At 36.2% G+C, this 20,325-nt stretch overlaps 1 protein-coding gene across 4 annotated transcripts; it reads right to left on the reverse strand.

Moving 5' to 3' along the window:
* Positions 1 to 39: 39 nt before the first annotated feature.
* On the reverse strand, positions 40 to 18,309 carry LOC148603033 (uncharacterized). Of its 4 annotated transcripts, XM_088551648.1 has the most exons (11): positions 18,225 to 18,253; positions 17,985 to 18,082; positions 16,106 to 16,162; positions 15,484 to 15,548; positions 12,105 to 12,197; positions 11,156 to 11,254; positions 7,025 to 7,123; positions 6,687 to 6,785; positions 5,208 to 5,249; positions 4,570 to 4,662; positions 40 to 3,638 (listed from the first exon to the last, which is right to left on the reverse strand). In XM_088551648.1, exons 4-11 carry the CDS (start codon positions 15,505 to 15,507, stop codon positions 3,525 to 3,527), a joined length of 663 nt encoding a protein of 220 aa, XP_088407774.1. In that variant the 5' UTR covers positions 15,508 to 15,548; positions 16,106 to 16,162; positions 17,985 to 18,082; positions 18,225 to 18,253; the 3' UTR covers positions 40 to 3,524. The 4 variants fall into 4 exon arrangements, with proteins under 4 accessions (XP_088407774.1, XP_088407773.1, XP_088407775.1 ...); XM_088551647.1 differs by lacking the exon at positions 17,985 to 18,082 and having other exon boundaries at positions 18,225 to 18,304; XM_088551649.1 differs by lacking the exons at positions 16,106 to 16,162; positions 17,985 to 18,082 and having other exon boundaries at positions 18,225 to 18,309.
* Between the last annotated feature and the right edge of the window lie 2,016 nt (positions 18,310 to 20,325).

The raw sequence follows: 20,325 nt of genomic DNA on the forward strand, positions 1-20,325 counted from the left end.
ATTGAATACTCAAGTACCATTCTGTATGAAAATCAGGCCACAAAAATACTAATTACATCTATAAACTACTGAAAACCTATTCAAATTTATCTAGAAGCATCTTTGGCATTGGTATTTGTTTACTGATTTTTTTGGGGGGAAGAAGTATGGAAAAGCCATTTTGCCGTAGTGTATTTTTACTAAATTTGATCTATCAATATCTTAAAAAGGCAAACTTAACAAACACTTTGAGGGTTATATCTTGAGGTTATGAGGTATAAATACTAGGTCGGATATTGCAAACAAAATCTCGCCTTTCCTTCATGTGCCACATCTTATACATTTTGCCTGATTCTAAGACAGAAAAGAACTTAATTATTAGACACCAAATGCGGATATATTTTCTGTAATAATGGTATCAAAATTAAGGTCTTGAAGAGGACACAAAAGCTAGTTGACATGCATGATATGATTAAAGGTGTATAATTTTTAACATACTGACAGAGCACTTCTGCCAAACGGTTTAGATTTTGTTAATTCTGTGCGGATCCGGTTGTCAAATAATAGGCCCGCAGGAGCGCTAAGCTTGTGGTAAAAGGTGAGTAAATAATGCTCAGAACATCCAAGCAACAATATTTCATCTATATCCGGGCGATGAACATGTAATGGGTGATAAAAAAGTGAACATGAAATAATGATTAAATAAAAGATGGAACTTGGTACAAGCTAAGGAAAATGGGGCGACGAGTTTTAATTGCCACTGGAAATTGGGAGAGAAGGGTAGGATCGGGCAATTGCAAAGGTTCCTATTCCTATCGGATGCCATATCAGGTCTCTTTTCCCAACTGGGTGCACTACTCTGGTTTGCGGTCAGGTTTTACGTATTATAGCCTGACGACCCCAGCATGTAGCCAGGGTTACTCCGTTCCACCACCTGGGGCGCACAACCCAGTTTCTCTGTGGTCAGAGCGCTCCTTGCCTCCGGCTAGGGTTGTGAGCACTATATAGTTACCTTTCACTATAAGTGTAGCAATGCTGCTGGTCTATTGTTTTGCACGGGGCGCTAAATATTAAGTTGTCGAAAAATCACCAAAATACCTCTATGAAATTACTGAAAACTGCATAAGTCATACTTTATGACGTCATTTTGATACGTAGATTCTGTAACTTCTCGTTATTCTTTTTTTTTTTTTGGCTGGATGTAGTTAACGAATATATCACAAAATATGGCACTGTCATTTAATTTGGTCATTAAAAGGTAATTTACAATTATTTCCCAAATCTATTTTATAAACGAAGACAAAAATCAAACAATTCATTTTCTAGTGCAACCTCTGTATTCATTAATTACATTTTTCGATAAATGAAATTAAGAACTGCCATTTCGTTTTAAAAGATCCTTCATAGAAAATACAAAAAATATATATCTCCAGTTACGATTTTCAAGTAATAAGTTAGAATCAAGTAATTTTTATTACCTTTCAGGGAAAAAAACTCCATTAAGGAGTGGTAACACAACTAGACTTCAATGAAGACTTGCGTGTCTTGTAATAAGTCATGTTTTAACTTGAAAGAAAGTATTTGGCCAACTTGGGCCCTATGAAAATTTTTATAGCCCGGACTTAGGGACATAAAGTTTCTTCAAATCAAGTTATTACATAAGATTGCAAAAGGGTTTCATTAAGACCTTTTAATGGCAATAAATTTGACTTTATGTCTAAAATATTGATTGATTGGTTGGTGTTTAACGCACAAGCAACAGCTATAAACAGGCAATGAACATAAAATGTTTGTTTGTTTGTTGGGGTTTAACGTCCGAGCAGCAATATTTCAGCTATATTCAGACAATGAGCATGAAATGGATGATAAAATGAACATGAAATGAAAAAAAAAAGGATGGGTCACAAGGATAATAGGGTCGACAAATTTTGATTGCCACTGGAAAAAGGGTGGATGGGTAAAGTCGGGCAATTTAGCCTCCTTTTGCGGAGCGCAAAGGTTCCTACTCCTATCGAATACCACAGCAGGGTTCTTTAACGTGCGAGGAACGTGGCATCTTTCCCAACACGGTGCACCACTATGGTTTGCGGTCAGGTTTTCCATATTATAGCCTGACAACCCCAGCATGTAACACGCCAGGGGTACCCCATTCCACCACCTGGGGCACACATCCCAGTTGCTCTGTGGGCAGAGCGCCTAGCCCCCGGCTAGGTTTCTGAGCACTATTTAGTCGCCTTTTACGACAAGCTTAGCGCTGCTGCAGGCCTATTCTTTTAACACCCGGACCTGCACGGGGTGAACATAAAATGGATGATACAATTAACATGAAATGATGATGAAATGAAAAAAACGGGATAGGACATTAGGATAATAAGGTCAACGAATTTTAATTGCCACTGGATATATGGAGAGTTGGAAAGGGTAGTTCAAGTTAGCCTGTTGCAGCGGAGCGCCAAGGTTCCCATGCTATCGAATGCCACAGCAGGGTTCTTTAACATGCATCGGAACGTGGCATCTTTCCAACAGGTTGCACCACTATGGTTAGCGGTCAGATTTATATATTACGGCCTGACGACCCAGCATGTAGCATGCCAGGGTTACTCTTTTCGAACACCTGGGGCTCACAACCTTTGGGCAGAGTGCCCTAGTCCCCTGACCAGGGTTCTGAGCTCAATTTAATCGCCGTATACGGCAAGCTTACAGCTGCTGCGGGCTTATCCATTAGACACCCGCACCCGCACGGGGCTGGTCTAAAATAACAGATGTAGTAATATTTTCCGCTTGATCGGCATCAGTCACATAGTTCTTAAATAGATATATAAGTACAAAACGAAGTCTTTCGGCAAGAAATTTAGCTTTCCTCAAAGAAACTACTATAGTTATAAAATTTCAGTATGGCCGATTTGTAAGATCCGCACGATGGGACGTGACCGGATGGTTTGGTCGAGTCAGAAAGCTTTAAATTAGAAAAAAAAATATATTCAGATGAAATTTATAGGTAAAACAAAAGAAATGTGACGTGAATATGTATACAAACTACAGTTAATACATACTATATTAACTATATGATTTTGTAGTATGCTATGTTGCCAGGCGGTGTATGCAGGATAACCGTATTTAACTGAGTGCTCCAAAGTATGTTTAACAAAAGGTTTTATAAAACAAAGCATTATATATGATTTAAGTACATTTTTTCTGCATCGCTAAAAAGATAAAATCGATCTGAAATTTACGTAGTTGGTATACATCACTGGAGCTCTCCTTATGTAAATTGGGATGGTTACAATAGCATTCATCAATGCTTAAGAGAAAATCAAATCGCCTGTATATTGAGAAAATTGATTATCTTTCTATTACACTGTAAAAGTAACTTAATGTGTTCATCCACTGCAATTCGACCCATCTTACAAATTCGTCAACAAATATGATTTTAAAAATGTTAAATGTAACCAATGGCTAGAAATCCCGTGATACATACAAGTGCATTCTTTGGTTAAATTTATTCCGTTTTTGCATTTAAACTTTGTATTGATCAGACACTAAAATTAAATCTTATTCACATCTAAATCTGCTGTATTGACCAACGCCCCATTGGACAGTAAAGCGGAAGCTATAGATTCTTGACCATTACGGGCTGCATGATGTAGAGGTGTTGATCCCTGGAATCAGAACACATGATGTTGATTTGCTACCATATCCAAATTCTAAGTTTCTTAAACATACTTACTAATTGTTTAATCATATATACTTTAGGTTACTGATCTATATAAATGGTTTTCGAATATTTACTTTACATTGACTTATTGACAGACTAAATTGAAACTAGAAACACTGTGCGCATTGCTCACTACCTTGGTACTACCATTCCTAAATTTGATAATAAGAACATTTTGACATTCAAATTGATTAAGATGCACACGTGATAAAGGCTCTGTGAAAGTTTTATTTCCTTCCATTCAGTGATATAGTAACTGATAGAAAATGGATCCCTGCATCTTCAAATACTCACAAATTATAAGGTCCATATTATCTGTGAAAATCAAAGATCATTCGGATCAAATTCTAAAATTAGCGTTCACAATGAAAATATGTGATAAAGATTCTGTGAACAGATCACTCAATTCCAATCAGTGGTATGAAAGAAGTAACGGATAAGACCTGGGTCCCCTATATCCCAAAATTCACAAATAACAAGGTCCAAATTGATTTGGATTAAAATAAAAAAAAAGAGGTGCACAACAGGAATGTGTTTAAAAAGATTCTGTGAAAGTTTCATTCAAATCCATACCGTGGCAAAGGAGGGGTAACAGGTAAAAATGGGTCATCCTTTGTAATATAAAGAAGGAATGAAGTACGGGCTGAAGGAAGGACAGATGGACGGACACCCCTATCACTATTTACCCTCCCGCTGTGGTATAATAAGGGTACATTTGTTCGAACTGATTTTCTTGTAACTTGGAACATCTTCAACAAATCATATTAACATATGAGTCGTGGACATTCATTTTTGGACAATTGATTTAGTAATCTATTGTTACGGATATTTTTCTAATTACGACAATGATTATATCATGATTTAAGTCTACGTACTTCAGAATTTGGCGTATTGACAGAGTCGCCATTCTGGATGCACCGTGAAATAGCAGCCTTAATTTCTAATCTAGCAGCCGAATGTAATTGTGTCTTTGAATGAAAAACAAGAACATGTACATTAGTGAAGTCGGAGTTGCTCATTTTCTTTTGTTACTTTGTATGTATTATTTTCGTTATTTTATGTTCTTAGTTGTGTGCGTCTGTTTCCCCATATCTGGTATTTGTCCCTTGTCTTTTGATTATCGCTAGAATATTGGTTCCCTTGATTACTCATTCATTTATCAATAAATCGTATACATGTACTAAATAGCGTAAACAATGCTGTTCTATATCAATGTAGTTGTTTAGTAGTTCATTGAAATGTACTCACAACCTGTATTTAGAAGATGAACAATCATCTTAATAACACTCAGTTTTAAAAACTGAATTTATCACTTAGAGTTCAGGACAATACTTGTCTTTTGTCATATTGTGCTCAGATCAATAGTGATGAAAGGGGAAAAAATGACTATTTACATATTAGGCAGAAAAGGGCGGAAATTGTAAATATAAAATTGTCTAGAAAATGTCTCAATTATTTATTACCTGTTTTATTTCAAAATGCATGGATGCAATATATTGTTGTATATGCTTACCTCTTTGAATCTCTTTGCCGCCAATGATAAAGGTGTGTTGCCCTGTCATGAAAAATGATAAAGATAGAAGGAAATGTATGCAGGTCATGGGAAATTTTTTTGTTTTATAAATATTTCTAACTGCAAATGATGTTAAGATAAAAAACAAACTTACTTGATCAAAATCATTTTATGTTCAGTTTGCTAATTTCTGCGAAAAGAAGAATAATTGTAGTCTTAGAAAAAAGTAAACCATTAGGAATCACGAACGTCCATCGATGGGACAACACAGTTTCGGCAGGAATTTCTAACCAAAATATAATGTTCTTGATTCAAAGAACTTTTTAACCTTGAAACAACTACATTATATCTAAAATGTCCTAATGTCCTAACTGTCTAATTTTGTTCATATTTTAATGAACAAACTTAGTATTTACACGAACACTAGCTCAGGAATATTCATGAAATTCATACTAAATTTTTTATTTGAAAACTGATAAATTATAAAAACCTACCTCCAACAAAAATGTCAAAGAAGTAGACACTAAAACATATGTTCACTTTTTAAAATGTATAGTGTTTAGTTCAATAGCTGTTTTTTATAAGTTGTTAATTAAATATAATATTTTATGATGTTCCATTCTACCATCAATACATTGTCTTTATCCAGTCAAGTTCTTAAATTTCTGTGTTTGTTTACTTATTTATTTATTTTGTTTTGTTTGATTGTTTTTTTGTTTGTATTATATATTGTTGTTCGATCCTGAAGTTTAATTTATCTGCTTTGTATTCAATCAAGCAAATCATAATTAAAATTTTGTACATCTTTTCGCCCCGTGCAGGTCCGGGTGTTAAAAGAATAGGCCTGCAGCAGCGCTAAGCTTGTATAAGGCGGTTAAATAGTGCTCAGAAACCTAGCCGGGGGCTAGGCGCTCTGCCCACAGAGCAACTGGGATGTGTGCCCCAGGCGGTGGAATGGGGTACCCCTGGCGTGTTACATGCTGGGGTTGTCAGGCTATAATACGGAAAACCTGACCGCAAACCATAGTGGTGCACCGTGTTGGGAAAGATGCCACGTTCCTCGCACGTTAAAGAACCCTGCTGTGGTATTCGATAGGAGTAGGAACCTTTGCGCTCCGCCACTACAGGCTAAATTGCCCGACCTTACCCATCCCCCTTTTCCAGTGGCAATAAAAAATTGTCGACCCTATTATCCTTGTGACCCATCCTTTTTTTTTGTCATTTCATGTTCATTTCATCATCGATTTCATATTCATCGTCTGAATATAGCTGAAATATTGCTGCTTGGACGTTAAACCCCAACAAACAAAAAACATTGTACATCTTTTCTGATAAAACATGGAGAACTTTGATTGAGCATCAATGTTTGGTATAAATAAACTGTATAATTATGTTTAAATACATAATTCATTCATCGATCCAACAGATTTTTTTTTATTTGATAACTAACGAGTTTAAAAGTTCCAGTTTGTCACTTACCCCTGAATCTTCTTCATCAAACTTAGCCCCATAGTTTAATAAAGAGGTGATGATCGATCGATATCCTCCCATAGCTGCTAGATGAAGCGGTGTTTGTCCCTGAAAAATATCACAAAAGACCTTATAGAAAAATGGGAAAAAAATAATATCAGAATAAATAACACCGCATCGACTTATTACTATCACGAGGGGTTAAAGACTGAAAATTGCAGTTCGTTGCTTTTTTATAATAAAATTGCACGATTGCTACATTTGTATTGGTGTATAAATGAATGTATATAACTCAACTGGTTGCAATCGCTAACTAACACTCAAATATCTTGATAAATATCACTTACAGACGAATCTGCAGCATTGACCAACGCCCTATTTGTCAGTAAAACGAAAACAATTAATTCCTTCCCATTTATTGCTGCATAATGTAGAGCTGTCTTTCCCTGAAATAAAAATACATCACATGACTATGATATTGGTACGAATATGAATATTGAACTTCTGGTGATATTTTGGCAAAAGGACTCTTTTGAAACCAATGAGCAACGCAAAAAACCTCATCAAATTGCTAAGTACAAAGATATGGAAAGTGCGTTGTTGTACACTATGTTATTTTTTTCGTAACTTTACATTTCGAGAAATAGCTAAATGATTGAGATAAAAATTGAGAACCATAAAATTAATATACTGTTTTGAATGGATACGAAGCTTTGAAATGACGACATAGCATTTTGTGTCTTTCTGTAACTGGTGAAAGTGTGCAGTAATAGACAAAACAAAATGATAGAAGACCGTCGTAAAAATACATGAAGGTATTACAAATATTGACATGTAAGACATTTTTAACATTGAAGAAACTTATCCTAGGTATAGATCCTGATAAATATTTGACCTCTTCCTCTTATATAAGGAGTAAAAAATTCAAATGCCCCAGTTGTATTTTGCTGCCTTTTGAACGCCAGCACTAAGTCCTGTGCCCTAGACAATCAGCCAGCTAGGCAATATGAACAATGAGAATAATGGATAAGTGAACAATAGCCACCTTTAAAGGTCAGTTGTCAGTTTTCTTTTGAATATGTTTTGCCCCTGACGAAGGCCGTAAAGCCGAAAATTTTGGCCCATATTCAAATATTCTACGTTTTTCATAATTTCATTTGTATGTAGTTCCAGTTTACCTTTTAAATGTGGCTATTGTTTACTTATTAATTATTCCTTATTAACGTTTAATTTGAGTAACTTCACAACCTATGATTTTGTTATGAAATATAGCTTTCACTGGTTAAATTATTCCTCCTCATAGGTTTAATATAGAGTTGTAACTGAATACATAGTACAGGGCGGCCTATTTACGTGCCTTTATGTAGGGTAGAAGATCAAATAAAAATACTTGTCACACCAACTAAATACATACATACGTCTCAATTGACAATTATAATCACTACACTGTTTTGTCGGAGCATATTTTATGCAGAAAAGATATACAAAATTAACACAAATGTAAGTATTGCATGTTGTTGGTTGGGGTTTAACGTCCGAGCAGCAATATTTCAGCTATATTCAGTCGATGAACATGAAATTGATGATAAAATGAACATGAAATGATGATGAAGTGAAAATAGGGTGGGACACAAGGACAAAGGGGTCGACAAATTTTGATTGCCACTGGAAATAGGGAGAGGTGGGTAGGGTCGGGCAATTTAGCCTCCTGTTGGGCGAGCCCTATGGTTCCTACTCCGGGAGAATACCACAGTAGGGTTCTTTAACGTGCGAGGAACGTGGCATCTTTCCCAACACGGTGCACCACTATGATTTGCGGTCAGGTTTTCCGTATTATATCCTGACAACCCCAGCAAAAGTATATGTGCTTCAATTTTTTAACTTTCTCAATGATCCCAAAATTCGACAAGGTTATAAGCTCTTTGAGACTATAATGTATGAGTCAGGGACTAAATAGACATGATCGGGATTGATGGTACTTCTGTTAGGTTTTGTTGCAGTCGCGATATCACTTATGTGACTCTTTTTTTATAAGAACTTTCAATCTATATTGAAAAGGACTCTAATATTCTTAATAATGACAATTTGAAGTATGACTTCTAGAAGTTTGGACGAAAGAAGGTGAACCGGGAGGTTGGTCTCGCGTTAACGGATAATGGGTAGAAGAGATATACTTCGGAGGTAGTCAAACGAATGATTAGTTCTAACGATGATTGTTCTCCATTTTACCAGTTGATCACTCGTGCAGCATTACGGCGTCATGACGTAAAGCTTATTTCCGGTAACGTAAAAAAAAACCAACAGAAGTCAAATTCGTGTTTCTCGGCAGATAGTTTGCTATGTTTGACTTATAAATGGATATTCATCTCCAAACAAATGATGCTAGCATTCTCATCATTGAGAAACTTAGTTTGCCAATCACTGGATCAATTAAGCAGGATTTTGACGTTTTTCTTACATTTTGATAAAAGGAAGTAACTTTCAATTCCGACAGACTTCAAATTCAAATATTTGACTTGATGCAGCTGTGGTAAATACTTGGTTCCTTTTGAGTAATTAAAAACATTTACAATGTAGCTACTTACCGAAGTGTCAATAGTTATGGAAAAGAGACATACACAACAAAAAATAAAGTAACTAAAATCATACATACAAAGTAACAAAAGCAAATGAGCAACTCGGACTCCATTTAAAACTGGGAGGATGGACCAGGTGCTTGTTTGTTTGTTTGTTGGGGTTTAACGTCCGAGCAGCAATATTTCAGCTATATTCAGACGATGAACATGAAATTGATGATAAAATGAACATGAAACGATGAAGAAATGAAAAAGGGATGGGACACAAGGACAATAGGGTCGACAAATTTTGATTGCCACTAGAAATGGGGAGAGTTGGGTAGGGTTGGGCAATTTAGCCTCCTGTGGCGGAGCCCTATGGTTCCTACTCTGGGAGAATGCCACCGTAGGGTTCTTTAACGTGCGAGGAACGTGGCATCTTTCCCAACACGGTGCACCACTATGGTTGGCGGTCAGGTTTTTCGTATTATAGCCTGACATCCCAGCATGTAACACACCAGGGGCACACATCCCAGTTGTTCTGTGGGCAGAGCGCCCTAGCCCCCGGCTAGGGTTCTGAGCACTATTTAGTCGCCTTTTACGACAAGCTTAGCGCTGCTGCAGGCCTATTCTTTTAACACCCGGACCTGAACGGGGCAAGATGATTTGGAATTATTTCTTACAAAGTATGAGGAATCTCTACCAAGAACTATATATTTGTATCTAGGTGTACCATCTTTTTTGGAAAAACAACGATGTATTTGTTTTTTAAGTCGGGATTTTAACTGAGTATGGATAAATAGAAGTATACAGTGTTGAAAAATCATAGGCTTTAATGCTATTATATTCAGATAATAGTCTTGAACTGATTGTTTCCAAAAGATCTTTCGAATTTTCGAATTGAATTAATACCACTACGGGAGTAACAAGTGTTGCGGTAGGACTGTAGTCCCTCTTTGACAGTTGTGAGTATAGAAGTTAAAAGTTTTGAAAGAGGTTAGGTGGTACATTTTGCAGATCCAGCTATGAAACGATGTTTGTATGGATTCTTGTGAAGTTTAGGAATCAAGTACATAGACGGTAAATCACAATCATCGTCCTTGGTAAAGAAAATGTATACTGTCCTTAATGAAAAGGCCTACCAAGTTGTCGTGTGTTAGTGGATTATGCCCCTTGAAAAAACTTTGAAAATGGCTTGCATTCCGTAAATATGAAAAATGACTATTCGAAAGGTAAAAAGCGTGGTTACACCCCCTAGTGTATATAAATGAAAAACAATGTTTCTTAGTAAAATAATTATTTCCTTGAACATGAAATTTATAAATAACAAGATACTAATGAAATAAATGCGAAATGTTATACACAGAAAACACAGAATAAGATTGGACCTTAAAACATAAAAATTAGACAGTTTTGAATTGTCATTACAAAAAAACAACATCTCAATGGGTCACCAGAAATCTTTATATACAAAAGTTAGAAAACTCTTAAAACTGCAATAAAATGCATCATAAACCTCTAAATAATGGTTGGTTAAATAAACAATAATACATTTACTGTAATGAATGTGATGTAACGTTTATATAGTGCAAACTGCACTTGCAAGTAAAAATATCAATCTATCTATACAGTATGAACTTGACCGGGCCATCCTACAAATGACATATAGACAAAGTATAACACATTTCATAAACATTATCAGTCTTCGAAGATGTTAGATTAGTAATAAAATAGACGCATCGTTAAAGTCAACGGTTTTCTTAATCCATTACACTGCATATAATCCCCCCCCATAAAAAAATCACCGCCATGGTTGGAAGGAAGTTCCCCCCTATTTTGGTATCCTGTTGGCCTAAAAAATAAAATAATTTTAATATCATGATATCATATTACACTGTTTGTATCGGTACTAAATAACGTTACCCGTCTATTCCTGGCATCGACGGTCGAGCCATGCCTGAGAAGATATGATGCAACAGGTTCGTGACCATTTATAACAGCCTTGTGTAGAGGTGTCTCTTTCTTGAATGGAGAAAAGTTTAAAATATTGATTGAACAGAGTTTGATAAGTATATCAGTATTTACGCATACGATTTATTTTGTTTCTAACGCCTCACAATTCATTCAGATGTAGGTTAAATTGGATGCTAAAATTTCCGTAATATAAGAAACATTTAACTACAACCACGTATTTAGACTCTCTGGTCATTTATTGATAGCTTTAACAACACAATATGTAAACATATTTTAGTAAAGTATTCGGTTGAAGTATTTTTGCCTATGAACAATTTCTTGTTGAATGAATCTTACCAGAAATGGTATTGTTCTTGCTTTTTTACACTGGAAAAACAAGGCGGTTGCATTTTACAGGGAAAAGAGGACATTTAATTTATCCTGTAACTAAAATTATGTCCCATTTGTTTGTGGGATCCCGGTTGTTCATTTTTCTAAGTTTCATTTGTGTGTTTTGTTCGTATCTAAACAGTGTATCCGATCTATTTCCCTATTCCCAGCCTATAGGCTTTCGAAATTCCTTTTCTCTCAGTGTTAACTTTGAAATATGCCAAAGAATGCTATTTTCTTTGCCAGTACCATTAAAAAGGAATACATTGCTCGGTCAATTTGCATAATAACGAAATTAACAATTAGTCTTTTTGGAAACATAATATAGGAAGAAACGATAAAACAAAAACAAAAAAAACCAAAAAAAACAATTTCAACGTTGCACTGAAGTTTTAACAGATTTTAAAATATGCATCATCTATAAATATGAATTTATATTGCCGCGATTAAGCTATGATAACTAAGAACTAATAGCCTTACCAGTATACTCAGAACTTAACAGTATATTTTCTTAAAAAAACATACTAACATAAACAAAGTCTTCGTGATTAACGTCTGCTCCTTTGTGAATCAAATCTCTCACTTGCTTTAAATCGCCAATTTCGGCTGTTATCAATAGTAACTGTAAAAAACAACATTAATTTCAGTTTAAGGAGGTAGACCTAGGGTACGGGACACAACTTTTACAAATCAATCCAACGTCTGTTTTCAGAATTTTTACATCAATCTCATGTAGGCATCAACGTAACTTGGATTGATTTCATCCTGTGTCAAATGAAAGCTTGATAGGCTTTGGTGATTTTGAATATGATACAAACATATCACTGATTTCAACAGAAGTGTCTGTTACCCATTGTCTTCCTCCTGAACTACATGTTTCCTACACAAGGATGTCATCGAGATGTTCTGGCATCCGTTCACGTGTTGTGAAATGACCAACCGCTTAAAGCTGCATTAGCTGCCAAATTTGTTCAGTTTTGATTCTACTGAATTTTGCTCATTCAATGAAATAAGTTAGTAGTAATGCAATTAAAGCAATAAATGTTGATAATACCTACAGACTATTGTGAAAACAACGTTTTTATTTTTAAATCAGAGATGATCGATAGCTCTGATCTAATTATTTTCGCCATTACTTCCGAAGATCGCCGACAGGACATTCACCTGGGTCAAAAATACCTTAACCTTTGTAAAAAAATAACAATAAGGAATACACTGGTCAGCACGTGTCTTGTTTTCATTTCATTTCATCTACTTCTTGATTAGTTTTCAAATAAATAATGACCATATTTGAGTCACATTATGTCACAATAGGTAAATTTCAAAAGGATCCTTGCGTTATATTCGAACTGCTCGAGTCCGTCGGTCTTCCTTACCGTTGAATAACCACCTTCGCGCTTTGAAATCAGATTTGTTATTAAAGAGGCGACCTTTACAGCACATGCTGGGATTAAGGTCACAAGAAGACGCATGCATACGGATTTATCTAGGTCGATTTTTATTGTCTTGCAAGGCAATAAATATATAGATACATATTTCATGTATTAAATGCATTTTATTTGTGGATATCAAATGAAGTTATACAGGAAAAGAACAATTTAGTAGAAGTAAATTAAAGTTAAGGTATATTTCAACAGAAACAAATATTTACGAAAATGACAACTAATGCAGCTTTAAATTACCTTTGTCTACTACAACTGTATTAAACTCTTTTCAATTTTCCGGTTATGTTTGAGTTCCTATACCTCTTTATTTTTAATACATAGTGGGTTTCTATTATATTCTATCAATTCCATGATCACATAAGAAAAAATTTCAAATTCCGCCGCAAGGATTTAGTTTCAGCATGTCCCAGTAAGTACATAATGAAACATTTTCTATGGAGACGCACGCCTACTTCCAAGAGTTGTAATTAACTAAGGTCTGAAGGGTCAAACAGTTAACAAAAATACAATTTTATTCAATTACTTTAAATATTCTATGTCAAAAGGAAAACGATGAAAAATGTAAGGTGGAAAGATCAATTAAGAATGTACCTAAAAATTATATTAAAACACGCGAGAACAAATTATACTTAACATGCAACAATGACTTATTCAGGTATCTCATTGATTTCACCCCCTTTACATGTACATGTAAGATCGCAATGTCCTTAAATAGTAGAAGTCCTGTCCTGTTAATTTGATATGTTGACTTAATGGCTGATCCATGATCAACAATCTTATTTTCTTAAACATGATACATGAAGTGTAGATCAAGTTAAATGACTATCCGGTCTTTAAAAGAAACTGTTGTTGCCTTTTTTGTCATTAATAAACAGTATATTTTTATTTATGCTTATCTTAAGAACTCGATTTCTTAACTGAAACAATGGGACTTAAAAAGTGTCAAGATTAGAAGTTTTTCGAATAAATTAGAGTTCAGGTGTCACCATTTCAAAAACCTTCCATTATAGACAACAAATACATCGACATAAATTGAAAAGACATATTTGCACAAAGACAGACTAATTACTATAAGGCGCTCGTCAAATTGTTTTGTGGTAGGGCTGTGATTATGATTTTATTAGGTTTATATTATTTTCGCTTCTTCAGTAATTATCTTTATGCATTTAATCTTAAAAAAGACAAGCACGAACGCAGACAGAAAACAAGAACCTGCCGGAAATATATTAGCATTTATAAACAAATTGCACTAAAGTTTATATGTAACTGCAAAAAAACTCTTCTAAAAGGTTTGCCTGGTTGTCGTAGAGACTGCCTGTTTATTGAATAATTAGAAATCATTTCCTATATTCTTTTTTACATAATTCTTAACCTCCAGATGACCATCAATACCATTTACTTCCATGTTTTCAGATTGAAGCGAAACCAATAATAGTAGTAATGAGATATTGAAAAACATTGTATTAAGTTTTTTTTCCTTTTGCTTTATTAAATAAAAGTATCCAACTTGATTTATTTTTGTAATTACGTCAGTTTTCTATATCTTCTATTGCCTATATTGTTTTTTAATTTCATACTTATTAATGTTTGTTTGTTGGGGTTTAACGTCCGAGCAGCAATATTGCAGCTATATTCTGACGATGAACATGAAAATGATGATAAAATGAACATGAAATGATGAAATGAAAAAGGAATGGGACACAAGGACAATGGGGTCGACAAATTTTGATTGCCACTGGAAATAGGGTGAGGTGGGTAGGGTCAGGCAATTTAGCCTCCTGTGGCGCAGCCCTATGGTTCCTACTCCGGGAGAATACCACAGTAGGGTTCTTTAACGTGCGAGGAACGTGGCATATTTCCCAACACGGTGCACCACTATGGTTTGCGGTCAGGTTTTCCGTATTATAGCCTGACGACCCCAGCATGTAACACGCCAGGGGTACACATCCCAGTTGCTCTGTGGGCAGAGCGCCCTAGCCCCGGCTAGAGTTCTGAGCACTATTTAGTCGCCTTTTACGACAAGCTTAGGCCTCGTGCAGGTCCGGGTGTCAAAAGAATAGGCCTGCAGCAGCGCTAAGCTTGTCGTATAAGGCGACTTAATAGTGCTCAGAAACCTAGCCGGGGGCTAGGCGCTCTGCCCACAGAGCAACTGGGATGTGTGCCCCAGGTGGTGGAATGGGGTACCCCTGGTGTGTTACATGCTGGGGTTGTCAGGCTATCATCATCCATTTCATGTTCATTGTCTGAATATAGCTGAAGTATTGCTGCTCGGACGTTAAACCCCAACAAACAAACGACAAGCTTAGCGCTGCTGCAGGCCTATTCTTTTAACACCCGGACCTGCACGGGGCCGTACTTATTAAAAACGTGATCTCTCTTTATTTAGGATACATGTATTCAAAAATTTAAAAAAAAAACTAAAAATTGAATAGCCCAGATTGAACACAAAAGATAAATGTTTACCTCGTTCAGTTCCCATTTGTTCATGTTCTATATCTGCAATTGGTATTTATTGGTCTCTGCATTATCTAAAATAAAAAAAAATAAATGTGAGAATTTTGACGTTCGGAAGGCCTGTTGAGAGAAAACAAACGTTTGTCGTTGTCTGGAACTCGAACATTTTGTAGAAATGAACAAAGGTCATAGGGAGATAACCTTAACGGCAACGTCATTTAGCAGCGTCTCAACTTAATCATATTTTCATGATGCTAGTTATAGACAAAGGTTAGGTTTCTTCGAATATACAAGTATTTTAATTTCGAACATTTTAGATGACGATATAGTTTGTGGTGTAAACTTCTAATAAGGATATTGTAACAAGGAAAACCTACTGGAACGGTAAGGTCACTGCATAACAAAACCGTTCCGGAGGATATGGTTTATATCAAATTTTCAATAAATATAATGATAGGGAAATGCATTTAAGGTGGGATGCAGATTGATTTTTATATATTTCTTTGTGCTGGTCAGATAAGGTGCCTGCAAGCTACTACTTCCCGAAAGTATGTCCCTCTATTATCCTGTGATCAATTGCAGCTAGGAAAGCTGTTATCAAAATATATGAAGGGAGTATTATTTTACTCACACATTTCCTTGGTATGAGAGGTGTAAAAATGGGGAATCCTTCTTCAGGTCTCCTGGTCTATAAGGGAATATTTCATGTAGTGCATGAATTGTAAATAAAGTAAGTTTTTTTCGTGTTTCATAATTATGCAAAATATTTGTTGAACATATTATTGATAAAATGACTCTCCAAACATTTCTATTTAATCCATCGAGTGCACCTATTGTTTGTTTACATTCGTTGGGTATAACGGTAACAGCAATGAATTTGTGTGGATTTCCTAGGTTTTGACTGTAATCAAAGAACTCTCAACATTCCAAAACAAACGTTAATGCTTGACTCCATGGTAAATCTTTTATTTGTGAACACACTTAATAACTTTACATAACACATTAAACCCTTGCACCGGCATTTAGCCACAGAGGAAGCATCTCGAGTTGTTGGACTGTTGCAATCTGGTTTGTCACAGCGTCAAGTCGGTGCACACTTTAATGTTCGGCCCCGTGCAGGTCCGGGTGTTAAAAGAATAGGCCTGCAGCAGCGCTAAGCTTGACGTAAAAGGCGACTTAATAGTGCTCAGACCCCTAGCCAGGGGCTAGGGAGCTCTGCCCACAGAGCAACTGGGATGTGTGCCCCAGGTGGTGGAATGGGGTACCCCTGGCGTGTTACATGCTGGGGTTGTCAGGCTACAATATGGAAAACCTGACCGCAAACCATAGTGGTGCACCGTGTTGGGAAAGATGCCACGTTCCTCGCACGTTAAAGAACCCTGCTGTGGTATTCGATAGGAGTAGGAACCTTTGCGCTCCGCCACAGGAAGCTAAATTGCCCGACCCTACCCACCTCTCCCTATTTTCAGTGGCAATCAAAATTTGTCGACCCCATTGTCCTTGTGTCCCATTCCTTTTTCATTTCATAATTATTTCATGTTCATATTATCAACAATTTCATGTTCATCGTCTGGATATAGCTGAAATATTGCTGCTCGGACGTTAAACCCCAACAAACTTTAATGTTCGTCATTCCGTGATTGGACGACTGTGGTTACGATTTCAGCAGACCAAGAGTATTAAACGTAGACCAAAGAGTGGCCGTCCGAAGTCTACAAGTGCTCGTCATGACGTTCTGCTTGCAAAACGAAACAGAATGTCTTCTGCAAAGGCGTTAAACAGGAACGTCCGAAATGCTATCGGAGTCCGGATTTCTGAACAAACATCAAGGAATAGGCTCCATACATCAGGTCTACGTGCCAGAAGGCTTGCTGTTTGCTCACTTTTGACCGCACAGCATGGTTCGTTGATGGGCATGCGATATAGGGATGAGATATTGGATCCTATTGTTAGACCGTACGCAAGTGATATAGGCGATGATTTCGTGCTGATGGACTATAACGCAAGGCCACATCGTGCCAGAATTGTTAATCAGTACCTCCAACAGGAAACCATCGACCGGATGGACTGGCTAACAAAGTCACCCGATCTGAATCTAATAGAACATGCTTGGGACATTCTCCAAAGAAACATTTCGAACCAATTTTACAAATATGTTGATAATACTAAAATATATTGATTTTTTTTTCATAGCGGTCCTCAACCCCTTTTTTTTTGAGTTTAAAAGAATTGGAAGTTTTCCTCATACACGTACTGTATGTATACGTATTAAAAGTTTTTTTTTAAACTAATGCATTGATTTTGTTCTTTTTTCATGAAAATCTTTATATATATATATATATTTCAACTGGCCAAAACTAGTTGTACATCATCTTCAAAACCGTTGACAAATGTAGATGTTGTACAAGCCATGTTATCTTCATGTAGTAATTTTATTTGCAAATGTCCTCATTTTATAAGATCATGAAAGGTTTAAAATTCAAAATACAACTGAAAACGTCCTTTCATACGCTGTGTGAAGTAAGCAGACCACATCGAATAGACCTTTTTTTAAATATTGAAAAGATGCTTCCTAATCGAGCTTATTGAACTGTGACAAACAACCAATCTACAATATATAAATTATTGCAAGAATATACATAATAAGATGTTATTGTGATTTTACTTTACAATTCAAAAATAGTACATGCAGCACTCTCCTTATTTGAATATAGTGTATACATTATAAGAAACAAGTTATTAGAACTCACCACTTTGACGTGATTTTGTTGTTGTACGCTAGTGAAAGGTTTATAAATAAAGACACGAAAAAAATAAATAAAAATAAAAACACAAGGACATGTCTACGTTACAAGTGTTTATTTCCTTTTTAGTGTTCGATAAACAATTTAATTCAGAGATAGTATAGCACATCATGTGATATCAAATTTATCGTAAGATTAGTACAATCAATTTAAACAGAAGGAATTATGCTCAATAAAATCGATTTTTTTATTCAAATTAGTCACAAGTACTTGTTAAATATCAAGTAGCAATTCATATAAGGAAGTAGATATAAATGATTATTATCTCTTTTCATTTCCTCATGTTACAACCGCAATTAAAATTGACAAACATCCAAAAATATGTTTTAAAAAGTAAGTGGATATTATCAAGTAGATCCGTTTAATTTACAAAATAAAACATATACATGTATACTTAGATGTAATACCGAACCAAATTATTTACTCATTCTGTAATATTAGTATTTATTGTGAGAAAATTAATTGCTTAATTCCAAATTTATCGGGGGAACCATGTTTGTTTGTTTTGTTTGTTGGGGTTTAACGTCCGAGCAGCAATATTTCAGCTATGTTCAGACGATGAACATGAAATTGATGTTTGTTTGTTTGTTAGGGTTTAACGTCCGAGCAGCAATTTTTCAGCTATATTGAGACAATGAACATGAAATGAATAAAAAAAGGATGGGTCACAAGGATAATAGGGTCGACAAATTTTGATTGCCACTGGAAAAAAGGAGGATGGGTAACGTCGGGCAATTTAGCCTCCTGTGGCGGAGCGCAAAGGTTCCTACTCCTATCGAAAACCACAGCAGGGTTCTTTAACGTGCGAGGAACGTGGCATCTTTCCCAACATGGTGCACCACTATGGTTTGCGGTCAGGTTTTACGTATTATAGCCTGACAACCCCAGCATGTAACACGCCAGGGGTACCCCATTCCACCACCTGGGGCACACATCCCAGTTGCTCTGGGCAACTGAACACTATTTAGTCGCCTTTTACGACAAGCTTAGCGCTGCTGCAGGCCTATTCTTTTAACACCCGGACAAGCACAGGACCCCAAAAAATCAGCAGAAATCCTACCATACTGTTTTGCATCAATTTTGACAATTTCTTATCATTGTTATCAAGGTTTTAGGCTTTCTTAAAACACAAACACATTGTACAATCAAAGGCAACAAAAGGTTTAAGCGATTCTAAAAAACCTAAATGTCGTGCACACCCCAAAGCACAAATTTGTTATCGTAATATTTTATTTACGTGTGTGTGTTGGGGGGGGGGGGGTCACCGTTCACACTAAAACTGAAAGTTTCTGTAATGAGTTTAAGAGTATAAGAAGCGGTCTGTATGAAATGAAACAGACAAGAGGTGATTCATGCAAGTGAAAATACTTACGAGTTTACTTTAATTTCTGATTTAAAAACAGTTACCGATCACACAAACAGTCTTAATTTGTCACTTGCTTGCTGCGTTTTTGTTTGTTTGTTTGTTTGTTTGTTGGGGTTTAACGTCCGAGCAGCAATATTTCAGCTATATTCAGACGATGAACATGAAATGGATGATAAAATGAACATGAAATGAAAAAAAAAAGGATGGGACATAAGGACAGTAGGGTCGACAAATTTTGATTGCCACTGGAAAAAGGGGGGAATGGGTAAGGTCGGGCAATTTAGCCTCCTGTGGCGGAGCGCAAAGGTTCCTACTCCTATCGAATACCGCAGCAGGGTTCTTTAACGTGCGAGGAACGTGGCATCTTTCCCAACACGGTGCACCACTATGGTTTGCGGTCAGGTTTTCCGTATTATAGTCTGACAACTCCAGCATGTAACACGCCAGGGGTACCCCATTCCACCACCTGGGGCACACATCCCAGTTGCTCTGTGGGCAGAGCGCCTAGCCCCCGGCTAGGTTTCTGAGCACTATTTAGTCGCCTTATACGACAAGCTTAGCGCTGCTGCAGGCCTATTCTTTTGACACCCGGACCTGCACGGGGCGCTGAGTTTTTGAGATGTAAATTATTTAGCATGTACATGAAATTGGAACTTTGGAAGAATTAAAGTTCTAGATTTT

Source organism: Perna viridis, chromosome 11 (genome assembly GCF_037379345.1).
Source record: "Perna viridis isolate PV_CMFRI_1.1 ecotype Kerala chromosome 11, ASM3737934v1, whole genome shotgun sequence".
NCBI classification, from domain to species: Eukaryota; Metazoa; Mollusca; class Bivalvia; order Mytilida; family Mytilidae; genus Perna; species Perna viridis.

Bases quoted from the DNA above. Each gene is read 5' to 3' on its own strand.
- LOC148603033 (XM_088551649.1), bottom strand. From the start codon at position 15,507: ATGAACAAATGGGAACTGAACGAG. The intron at 12,198-15,483 runs GTAAACATTTAT...TGTTTTTTACAG, and splicing joins ACAAATGGGAACTGAACGAG to TTACTATTGATAACAGCCGA. The intron at 3,639-4,569 runs GTACGTAGACTT...TTCTGATTCCAG, and splicing joins TCAATACGCCAAATTCTGAA to GGATCAACACCTCTACATCA.